The sequence below is a fragment of the Nannobrachium achirus genome (assembly GCF_963921795.1).
Source record: "Nannobrachium achirus genome assembly, chromosome: 23".
Classification (NCBI taxonomy): Eukaryota; Metazoa; Chordata; class Actinopteri; order Myctophiformes; family Myctophidae; genus Nannobrachium; species Nannobrachium achirus.
In genome coordinates, this window is record NC_137830.1 from 32289487 (window position 1) to 32301496 (window position 12010).

At 41.9% G+C, this 12010-nt stretch overlaps 1 protein-coding gene across 1 annotated transcript; it reads right to left on the reverse strand.

The window, feature by feature from the left end:
- Window positions 1-2429: 2429 nt before the first annotated feature.
- Window positions 2430-8217, reverse strand: ccdc59 (coiled-coil domain containing 59). The gene is made up of 5 exons (XM_080753993.1): window positions 7660-8217; window positions 5757-6035; window positions 5035-5197; window positions 3960-4068; window positions 2430-3415 (listed from the first exon to the last, which is right to left on the reverse strand). The coding sequence occupies exons 1-5, from the start codon at window positions 8135-8137 to the stop codon at window positions 3251-3253; spliced, it is 1194 nt and encodes a 397-aa protein (XP_080610119.1). The 5' UTR covers window positions 8138-8217; the 3' UTR covers window positions 2430-3250.
- Between the last annotated feature and the right edge of the window lie 3793 nt (window positions 8218-12010).

Genomic DNA, 12010 nt, shown 5'->3' on the forward strand with positions numbered 1-12010 from the left:
GTTCCGGATCTACTCAGAACTCTGGGCTTTTAGGCTCGTCCTCCTGTGTGTCAGAGGGAGAGTACAAAGGCGGCAAATGTCAATTATTCTTAGTGATTATTGTCTTAACGATTGTCCTATTGCAATTATTCTACATGAATTAAAATGATAAAAAGGTTGACCTTTCACCATTTAATACAGAATAGTTGGATTTAGGGAAAAGGAGAAAGAAAAAAAAACACAAGAGCACTGCACTTAAGCTTTTCTTAGAAAGCTAAGAACTAAGGAACACACAACTGGCATGTAAACATGTAAAGGATTATCTTAATACCCCGCCACACAAAGCACATGACAATGCCTGTTAATGCCGTGTGTGTGTGTGTGTGTGTGTGTGTGTGTGTGTGTGTGTGTGTGTGTGTGCATGCACTGGACTGTTTTCCAGTTGCAAATCAATTCAAGACGTGTCATTTGACCTTTATTTTCTTTACACATTTGCCCTTTGACACCCCATTAAGACCTGAGACAGATTCTTTAAAATGTCTTCTAAAGACGTTTTCTGAAGAAACGTATGTTGCTAGATATCAGTGGTGCGCAAACCTTTTCATGACAAGGAACCCTAAAGATATATGTATTTATTTGGCCGCCGGCCCTCACCTAAAGATATGTTGTGCCATAAGTAAACATTTGTTAAAATGTTTGCTTTAAAAATATATACTGTAGGCTGTATACACACACACACACACACACACACACACACACACACACACACACACACACACACACACACACACACACACACACACACACACACACACACACACACACACACACACACACACACACACACACACACACACACACACACACACACGAAAGAAATACGAGTTGCCACGCTATGAGCTTGTAGATCTGCCAAAGACAATTACACAGATGCTTATAAAGTAAATTTGTGTTAAAAAGAAATAGCCAACATGTAAACGGATAGTGGTTAAAATGATGATGCTGCTATATTATCTACCCTGCACTGTAAAAATTAGACGGACTGTATAACCAAACAATTCAAAAAGTAAACCTGCTTAAATTCAAAGACATAGGTTTGCAATTGAAAACAATTCTGCCAGTGCATTTACAGACACTAGTTATTTAATAGTGCTATACTTTACAGCAGGGGTCTTCAACGTTTTCAAGCCAAGGACCCCTTAGGTGAGAGAGAGATGAAGCAGGGACCCCCACAACCTGTTCATAGATTCCATATAGTTTCATCATTTGACAGCACAATCATCAGTGTATCTTGGATTCATGTCAATTTGTGTTTTCAGATATTTAACCACTATTTACTGGTTATTTACTAACTTCACCTTTCACTCTGTAATTAGTCTGCTCTTTCTCCCCTCTACACCAAAGCTCTTTGCCAAAAATAGCCGATCTACGAGCTTGTAGATCTGCTATTTTTGGCTAACATTCTCAGAATATGGACGCTAGGGTTCAAATGGTTAATATAAAAAAGGAGAAAAAAAGTTTCTATCACTCAAAGATTTGGAGGACCCCCTGTAGTAACTCTGAGGACCCCCTAGGGGTCCCAGACCCTCTGTTGAAGACCCCTGCTTTAAAGAAGTGTGGCACGTAAAAGCTGATGAATAGTAAGAATAAACTCACCTGTTTCAAGTGGTATCCAAGTGAGAGCAATGTTAAAGCTTCCTCTCTCTCCAACAGAGCGGTGAGTATGCTTGGCATTTAGGAAAAGGATGAATGAGGGAGAAGTCCTTGTGCAGCCATGTGATGTCATGCCACCATGTGATGTCATGAGGCCGGGGCCCGCTGGCTGTCTAGAGCTAGACTGTACCATGCAGGCCACACAAACAGCGCTGCCGCTACTATGACGCGTGTGCCGCGCTGTGCGTCAGGCGTCACGCTGCCAAAGGGCACCAAAAAATGAGGGAAAAGAAAAAAGAAGAGCCAAGCCGATCCATTTGATCTGGGGGCGGGGCCGCAGCGCAGTCCGCAACACACTCGGAGTCTGCACTCACTCACAGACAGACAGACAGACACTCACCCAGTGGAGATCCAATGGTCATAAACTGATCTGTTCTGGTACCCAACAGTCAGTTGTGAGTCAGGCACCAAACTGGCTTGTGACGGCCCTGCACACACACATACTGTAGGCTATAGACACACACACACGCACACACTCTATGACTAGCACCGTAAATCACCCATACGCACACGCTATTAGTGTCATTAGCAAACATACTGATTACTACATTAACTATGTTTAAGACAAAAGTAGTTGAATAATTGGTTTTCTACATATTGAGGATGGAAAACATTAAAACATTACATAAATGAATAAATACATAAAAGTAAAGATTTGCCTTTTATTTAAATAACCACATTTATTGGAAGTGCATAGGCCTATGGTAAATACATTAAACTTTAAGAATATCTGCATTTATATGGGCCATTTCCACTGGTTGGGAGGGTGTTCCCATGGTTTCCACTCTGGGAGAGCACACTCCATATGTTGAGATTCAAAAGAAATAAAATTACCAAAGATAATGTCCCATTCCTGGGACGTTACAATGCCATCTTGTGGCCTGAGATTAAAATGCACATTAATTAACCTGCTAAATTAATTGGTCACTACAATTTAAAGCTACAATCCGGGATGTACTGTATTTAAGTACCAATCTGTATGGTACAGTGTTAATACTATACAACTAGTGGGTGGAGGTCTCCCTACTCTTCCATTGAACCGCTGGTGTCGGGCAGAACACCTCCTCAACATTGTGATAGCTCTATTTGAAGCAGACTGAGCACTGGACATTACTGAAATTACCTCTTTGTCAGAAGAAAGGAGACAGGCGTAACATTTACGGATTTACAGATCAGCATTCAAGTTTGTTCTAAAGCCACTCAGAATTCCACCACTTGAAAGATGGTTGAACAGCACTGTCCAGTTGCAGTTGTGGTGGCATCGCAAAGTTGATACCATTTAATAAACCATATACTTGGATGTATATGGAGTCCCCCAGGGCTCTATACGAGGCCCCCTCCAGTTTTCGCTCAAGATTAAATATCTTCGCATTGCAATGCGTTGTGAGCTTGTAGATCAGCTATTTTGGCTGAATGTTTGCCCCAGAATAGGGACACTTGGGTTCAAGTTGTTAAGACAGTTTCTTTAACAGAATATAAGCCATTAATTAAGCCAAATATTGGCTAGTTTTTTATACACCTCTCCTCTAATAAAAAAAAGTCAAGCTCTGTTCTCGTGTCATTTGGAGGAGCCTTGGATCTTCTGCAGTAGGTATTCCATCTGAAGGTTCAGGTTGGGTTGTCCTCTCTTGGTCTTTTTGCAGAGCATCTGATACGTCTCCTTCTTCTTCTGGTTGTACTTCTGGATGGCCTCCTCTTTCTGCTGCTTGTTCTTCAGGTACTCCTGGGACACAACATGAGGAGCACATATTAAAGCAATGGAAGACTGCAATGTGTGTACAGACATGTTTAGAGTCACAGAGGCAATGCAAATAATGATCATCTTTCTTTAGCATCTATTCTTCACTGCATGTGTTATGGGGTCACATGTCTCCCCCTCTTCTCCGCTCCCTCCATAGATTCCCAGTTATTAGTAACACTGCTGAAGGCCTACAAAGCTAGGTATGGCACCCCCATATCTTCAAAGCCTGATCCAACCCTACAACCCCTCCTGCTAACTCAGATCAGCTAACGCAGGGAAGCTGGCAGAACCTTCGCTAAAATATCTACGACAACTCTCCACACGTCCCAGACTCTTTTCTTCTCGCTCACAAACTGTGGAACGAGTTTGCAGTTATTGAAGTTAGAACTTCAAGTTAGAACTTCCAAGACTCATTCCCAATCTTCTGCCGTAATCTGAAGACTGCATCTTAGCCCGTAGCACTTGCCCTAGCCATGACAAATGTAATTCGGATAGCATGTTATGTAAATAGATGCGTATGTTTTACCTCTTTCTTCATCCTCTTTTTTTCTTGGACTCTTTCAAACTCCTCCTTGGTCTTCTGGAAGGACGTCATCTTCGTCATTTTCTTCTTCATGCGGTTGCTCATGGGGACACTAAGAGGAACACAAAAGTAGAGTTGTTCCCATTTGATAATACCAGTGTCGGAAAAGAAGTGAAGAGCAAACTAGTGAAGAAGAAAGTAGAGAAAATAGCAGATCTACAAGCTCACAATGTGTCACGAAGCGCCACGCTGTGAGCTTGTAGATCTGTTATTTTCACTAGTTTGGGTCCCGGGCAATTGTCTCATTTCTCTTTTGGGTCTAGAGCTAAAAGGTTTGGGATCCACCGTCTTAACACATCTGGTGCCAACCCCGAGTTTCCCGAATTTGAAAAGGTACTACCGCTGTGCCAACCCCGAGTTTGGGCCGTTTTTGAAAAAAAAAAAAAAAAAAAAAAATCAATTATTTTTTTTCAAAAAAAATGTTTGGACCTCCAGAAATGTATTAGGCATGATCGTGATCGCGAAATCGCATGTTTAACCCCCATACCAACCCATTCTTTCAAACATGGCAGCCATGTTTGTTTACATCTGAAGAAAACATAATGGCTGATAAATCATGAATGCCTGAACGGATTTCCAAGCGGATTTTTTTGTTTGAAAGCTGTGAACAGTCTGCACACACGTGGTGCATCATCTAGGCATGGGCGTGCACTTTTTACACAATTGCGCAATTACATGGAAGTCTATGGTAACCATGGCAACGTGGGACATTGAAGAGAAAAAATCATAGCAACATAAGTGTTAAAAGAGAATTCCGTGGTAAATCTTTTTTTCTTTTCTTTTTTTTTTCCTTTTTTGTTGTTGTAAATAAGCGGATTTGCTTATGGTCCAAGGCTGCCGTTGTGAACTGTACAAGCCTGTCGCGGCTTGGCTGAAATTGACAAGATTGCTCTTTTGGATTAAAAAGAAAACACCTGGACCAGTTTTTTGAAGGCTAAATAACAGGAAAACAAGGTAAAAAAGCGGTTTACCACAGAATTCTCCTTTAATGTGTACAGTATGTGTGGAGTAACATTACCTCTCTGTTTCCTTGGTCACAGTGTGTTCGGTTCTGTCCGATGCTGCATCATCAGCCTTCTCTGTTTCAGCAGCACCAGGCGTTGGTTCTGGTTCTGCAGGACCAGCTGTTGGTCCTTCTGGTTCTGCGAGAGAAGCTGCTGGTTCTGGTTCTGCAGGACCTGCTACAGAAATAGAAAACATTCTCATATTTCTTTGCATTACGGCAATGTAGAAATACTGTTACAAGTAAAAGTCCGGAATTCAAAATTAAAAAATATAAAAAAAAAAGGTATTGGCCTCAAAATGTACTTAAAGTACCAAATGTACTAGAAAGTACTTATTATGCAGAATGTTTTTCAAATGTATAAAAATCTTTTGAAAATAGCAGATCTACAAGCTTGTAGATTTAGGTCTATTTTCACACACACACACACACACACACACACACACACACACACACACACACACACACACACACACACACACTGACACACACTGACACACACACGGCTGAAGTGGTTAATGTATGTTTTGCATAATGATTGTCAAATGCTATTCTATTCTTCTAAGTAATTAATATTTCAAATAATTGTAGAGCATTAAAAAGTATAATTCGCCTCTGAGATGTAGTGGAGTAGAAGTAAAAGTACTGCAAATTGGAAATACTACGGTAAAGTAAAGAATACCACAAAACTGTACCGCACTTGACAAAATGTACTTAAGTCACTTTACACCACTGACCAGCTGTTGGTTCGGGTTCTGCAGGACCATCGAGTTCAGCGTGACCTTCTTCAGTCTTCTCCTGGGGGCCTCTCACCCTCAGCTGGGCTCTTTTCAGCCGTTTGTTGCGGGCCTGGGTCTTCAGCTCCTCTGCCTCGGCGAGGTACAGGTGTCTGAGGTGCTCCGGGTACTGCTCGTCGTACACCGTTCGTACCTCGGGCTTCCGTCGTCTCTCCTTCGACAGCATCTTTCTGTACTCGCGTTGGACCTTCTGTTTCCTCATGAAGGCATACCCCTGACCTGAGGGACCAAGCAGGAAAGAAAACCCACAAATGAATGACTGGCTGGCACCAGTGGTACTGTACTTGGTCGCCGGGCGGACGGAAGGTGAAAATATAACACACAAACAAATGCATGGATTAAATCAAAAATAAAATGTAGGGTTCCCACAGCATTTTTAACAATTAATTTCCCAAACTCTTCGTATTTTACCCCATTTCCAGGCCTATAGAAATCATATTGTGCAATAACGAGGCTCTTACAACAGTGTGCTATGAATGCACCAGGAGTCCAGTCCATGTGACAAAAAGAACAGATTTACAAAAACATTAAATATCAAAGCAAATGCCAAATATTCACTGCCATAGGAGGACACACGACTGGTACAATATTGATTGTATTGATTTAAAGATTAAGATTAAAGACGGGTAAGTGATTTCCTTTGGTTAAACTATGTGTGCTAATAGAACAGAGGTATTCAAAGTTTTTCAGGTTAAGTAGGAAAACATGGAGACTGACATTCAGATCTTATGATCAAATTGAGAAGAACGTTATGTATAAGTCTAAAATTTGCCACAGTGACAGACATTGATTGATTGATTGAAGACTTTATTAGAAGTTTGCATAGGAAAAGGTACAGTTTCATGACGGTACAGTTCACTGGTACAAGGTTAGCCCTAGAATGTCTCTTATTTTCGGTCGATTGACCCTTTGGGTAATCCCTCAAATAGAGCCATAGAACGCTCCCATGGCGCGGTGGTTAGCAGCGAATCTGCGCGGCACTAAAGTGCTCCGCGCTACTTGTGTACTCACCCAATAATGTATTCCTCAGCCTGGGAGAACGATATTGTCCTATAGTGTCATATCCATTTGAAAGTTCTGGCTGAAAACGTGTACTTTGTAAAATATCTCCACTTATGACGAGCCAACACGGACGACTTACACGACCGGGCGAGGGGCTCGGAATGACTGCTGGACTGAATATATCATAACTTCCTTTGGGAAGCACAAAACGTACGGGGCACACAATCACGCAGGTGGTGTGATTAGTCACCCCACGTCAATCACAAGCACCTGTCAATTGTGTGCCTCGTACGTTTTGTGCTTCCCAAAGGAAGTTTTCATATATTCAGTCCAGCAGTCATTCCGAGCCCCTCGCCCGGTCGTGTAAGTCGTCCGTGTTGGCTCGTCATAAGTGGAGATATTTTACAAAGTACACGTTTTCAGCCAGAACTTTCAAATGGATATGACACTATAGGACAATGTCTTTCTCCTAGGCTGAGGAATTAATTATTGGGTGAGTACACAAGTAGCGCGCAGCACTTTAGTGCCGCGCAGATTAGTTGCTAACCGCCGCGCCATGGGAGCGTTCTATGGCTCTATTTGAGGGATTACCCAAAGGGTCAATCGACCGAAAATAAGAGACATTCTAGGGCTAGTACAAGGTCTACTAAAAGGAGATCCTAGAAAAGACTAAGCTTATTTCCACAGCAAACCATTAAAGTATCTCATAAAATAGCCAACCAAGTCAACCAGACATAGTGTCCGTGTATGGACACATTTAAACCATATGATTTGCTGTTTCCATGTAACATTACATTTCTGTGGACACGTTCACAGAACTGTATGAAAGCATGAAACGTACCTTCGCCAATACTGCCATCGAATACTTTGTCGTCAGGGGTCCATTTCTTCTTGAATTGTCCTCTTCCAGCAGACTGTCCTCTCCCTGAAAACTGTCCTCTACCAGCAAACTGTCCTCTCCCTGAAAACTGTCCTCTACTAACAAACTGTCCTCTCCCTGAAAACTGTCCTCTTCCAGCAAACTGTCCTCTCCCTGAAAACTGTCCTCTTCCAGCAAACTGTCCTCTCCCTGAAAACTGTCCTCTGACTCCTCTCCCAGCAAACTGTCCTCTCCCAGCAAACTGTCCTCTCCCAGAAAACTGTCCTCTCCCAGCAAACTGTCCTCTCCCAGAAAACTGTCCACTCCTGTCTGAAGACTGTCCTCTCCCAGAAAACTGTCCTCTTCCAGAAAACTGTCCTCTACTAACAAACTGTCCTCTCCCTGCGGACTGTCCTCTACCTGAAAACTGTCCTCTACCCTTCATTCTCTGATCCGCCATTTGATATTTAGATATATTGTACAATAACACAAGTTAAATCGTGGATTTGTCGAATGTTTACAGTCGTCACGCTCTTCTCTTGCATACTGCATGTGTTTCCTTCACGGCGCGCAGCGATGACGTCAAGGATTTAATGGCGAGACACGTTAAATCAAAGGCAGAGAAATGGATCGGCAGAGGGGCCAGCGTTGCCATGTCTGCTTATTATAAGCGAATTCTGGAATTTCTGTTAAGTCGCATGTAAATACAGATCCTTATCGAAGATTTTGAATATTGTGTCACAGTAAACTTTCATATATTTCTTGAAACTTTCATATATTCTGATACATTGGACATTCAGTGAATTATTCCAACCAGGGCAAGAACTGTTTTGAGGGGCCTTGTGCCCCTCAAAACAATGGCATGACCTGAGGCCACTGTGGCCTTAATGCCCCAGCTGACTAATACCACTTTCTCCTCTGTCTCTTTCTTATCTATATGTAGACAGTAGACACCAGTGTCTCTATCTTGTCATGTAGACACCAGTGTCTTTTGTTGAAATCAGGGGCGTCACAGGGTCTTAGATAGTGGGGGGGATGATTGAAATATCCCCACACAATGGTATAGCAAGCCAGGAGCAGCAAACAGCTCCATAGTTAGCACACAGCACAGCGCATACGCACGCACGTCTCACACACACACACACACACATACACACACACTATAAAGATTGTTCTGTTCCCAAATTAGATTCAATAGGCTATTACTGACAGAAAAAAAATGCACAGCGGTTTTGCAAATAAGTCATGCTTTTTGCATACACAGCGGCAGCATTGTAAGAAATATATGTCTCCAAGGGGGAAGGTGGGAGAGAGAGAGACCTTTTTAAAACCCCCCTTTATCCGATAGCGCACGAACTGTCATGATGTCAATGTTGCATGCAATGTTGTTTACATATGCCTGGAGCCTCGCGGTTCTGTATTGAAACTGGGAGACTGCTTCCGGAAGGAATGTAAGCACAATGGTGGGGGCCAGTGGGCCTGGCAATATTAATAACTCCATATTTCTTATGTCACTGTAGGCTAATGAATGTATGGAGACAGTGAGTCTATGGCATACATGGGCAACTGGCGGCCCGGGGGCCACATGCGGCCCCCACCTTCACTTAATGCGGCCCGCAGGTTAATACTGGAATACTGATATATTATTGATTTCAGCTGTTACAATTCCAAACATGACCTGCTTTAATTCTGTCTATATTCGTAGCTTAATGATGTATGTATTTCTTTTACGTCCAATGTAGGTATTTGTATTTAGGTTCATAAAGTTAACATGAGTATATAACTAAATGCGTTTGAAATTAAATCAACATTTTACATTTCAGGATTCCAATTAAAAAATAACAAAAAATAATTCAGGATTCCAATTCAAAAGAAGCAAAAATAGCCGATCTACTTTGAGCTTGTAGATCTGCTATTTTTGCTTCTTTTGTATGAGATACTAGAACAGGGCTACTCAACTTAGGAAGGCTCAGGGGCCACTCAGTAAAATACCAAAAGTCCAAAGGGCCGCGACCTAAAAATGACGGTCCTATTTTGGACGTTTACAATGATTTTGTAACAGGCTTCATGACAAGCTTAATAATTAAGTTAACACACAGAAAACAGCCACATTTCCATCTATATAAGCCAGGCCAAACCTCATTGAAGGTAAAAGATTACGGATGGAATGAAGAAATTATCGAATTTGATCAAATTAGGCTTTATTCACAAAATGTTAAGTGAAAATTAACAGAACTGGTTCAATCGTTTTGTAACCGCCCGTGTGTCTGCTGTCTGGGTATGCAAGGCTAGTGAACTTTGGCAATGTAAAGGTATGTTTTCTCATGCCAATAATGCTCCTTTTCATTAATAGGACGGATTTAAAATAAATAGACGTTTATACTTATTATTCAATCACTCAAACTCCTATTATTCAATCTCCTTCAATGAGCAGTTAGTTGTGTTTAAATTACAAAGCTCAAAGCATCGAACTGTTTTACAAGTACAGTACAACTGGCTGAGTTTAACTTTACTTTAGTTATTTTTCCATAAAACAACTCTTAACCAAAAATAGCCGATCTACAAGCTCACAATGCATCTTGTGGTGAGCTTGTAGATCGGCTATTTTTGGTGAATATCCCCCAAGAATAGGGATGCTGGGGTTTGAGTGATTGAATAATAAGTATAAACGTCTATTTATTTTTAAATCCGTCCTATTAATGAAAAGGAGCGTTATTGGCATGAGAAAACTTCCCCATTTGGGGTACAAGCATAGTTCCCTGGCTGCTACGATCTGTTGGAATGTGTGCACTGTCTGTCGGTGCTGACTGGCCGAGTCGCGGAGGCAGAGACAAGCACAGACAAGGACGACGTCTTCACTCTTCACTAGCCTAAAACATGACGGTCACGAGCGTTCATATCGCACGACCGTCATGCGTCTCCACTTCAGTGAGCCCGACTGTGGTTGTCTGCTGCAAAATCTCCGCAGATTTGTCTGTCTGACCGTCTCGTTGTACAATAGGTCTAGTGTAGCCGCCAGCATCTCCGCACCACTGCTGTGTTCAGGCTGTGTTCTGTGCATTGACTGCATTCGCTTCCTGACTACGGAGTCCACCGAGGCTCAAACATCACTGCATTTTGCGTTGCACGTTAACTTTGACAGGCTTAGAAAAATCATATTTTTATTGGTATGGTCATGACGGGCCGCACAGACAGGCGGTGCGGGCCGCATGCGGCCCGCGGGCCGCGGGTTGAGTAGCGCTGTACTAGAAAGTGACAAAGTAGGACGTAGCAATATGCATTGTGGCCCTTTGGAGTGAAGGTGGAAATATAGTGGCCCTCACCATCATCAAAGTTGCCCACCCCTGGTCTATGGGAACCAGGCTGATATTCATTGGTCTTCTGTTAGAGAGGGTGCGATAACACCTCTTTTGTTTAACAGTGCCTCAGTGAATCAGTTTAATGTTTGTTTAAGTCAACATATATTTGTTGAAGTTTATGTGTTGTTGATTTTTAGCTAAACAAATTATCACGATGACTAATTAGTGTAAAGTTGACATAAGAGGAATGTTTGATTATGTAACTAAAGAATGTAATTTGAACGACTTTGAGGTATATTTGCCATGAGTATTCCAACTAATAATTAGTTGACAGGCAGCCTATACTGATTAGTCATTCATTTTCAGTCTAATTCGTCTCAAAATATACAACATGGGCAAGGAGGTTGGGAGCGCTTGGCTGTAGTTTCGGTAAATAGAGGTTGCGTTTGTGTTGATGAGAGAGCCAGTTTGCAGTGGAGAAAAAAATTAAATAAAAAAAAAGTAGCCCGGCCGGCAAAAAAGGTGGGGGGGATGAGTTCACGTTTTTATGAAAGTGGGGGTGTTCCGTTGTACTCACAATGAATGGTGGTGACGCCCCTGGTTGAAATTCTAAAATCTTAACCCCCCCTGGTCCCCATCTTTAAACCAAGTTACTTTGATTGGAGCAGATGAGCATGGATCAGATTGTAAATATCATATCTATTTAACTGCAGATTAGGTTATCATACCCAACCCAAAACATTCAACAAATTATTTCAATGGACTAAAATCTTGTTTTATTTGATGGCCTTAATTCCTGCCCTGGCATTTGGCCTTTGTGCCCTCAAAACATTGACAACATCAAAGGCCAAGTGGCCTTGCCCCTAAAATGAAGAAATTCCAGGCCTGATTCCAACCCATTTTTGTTAACATTTTGAGTTTTATGGCATACAGCTCATGAATATCAAAAGTCCATATTTCAAAATATTACAATATTACACAAGACCACTGAAAACAAGGATTTATAATAGAGAAATGTCAACCTACTGAAGTCA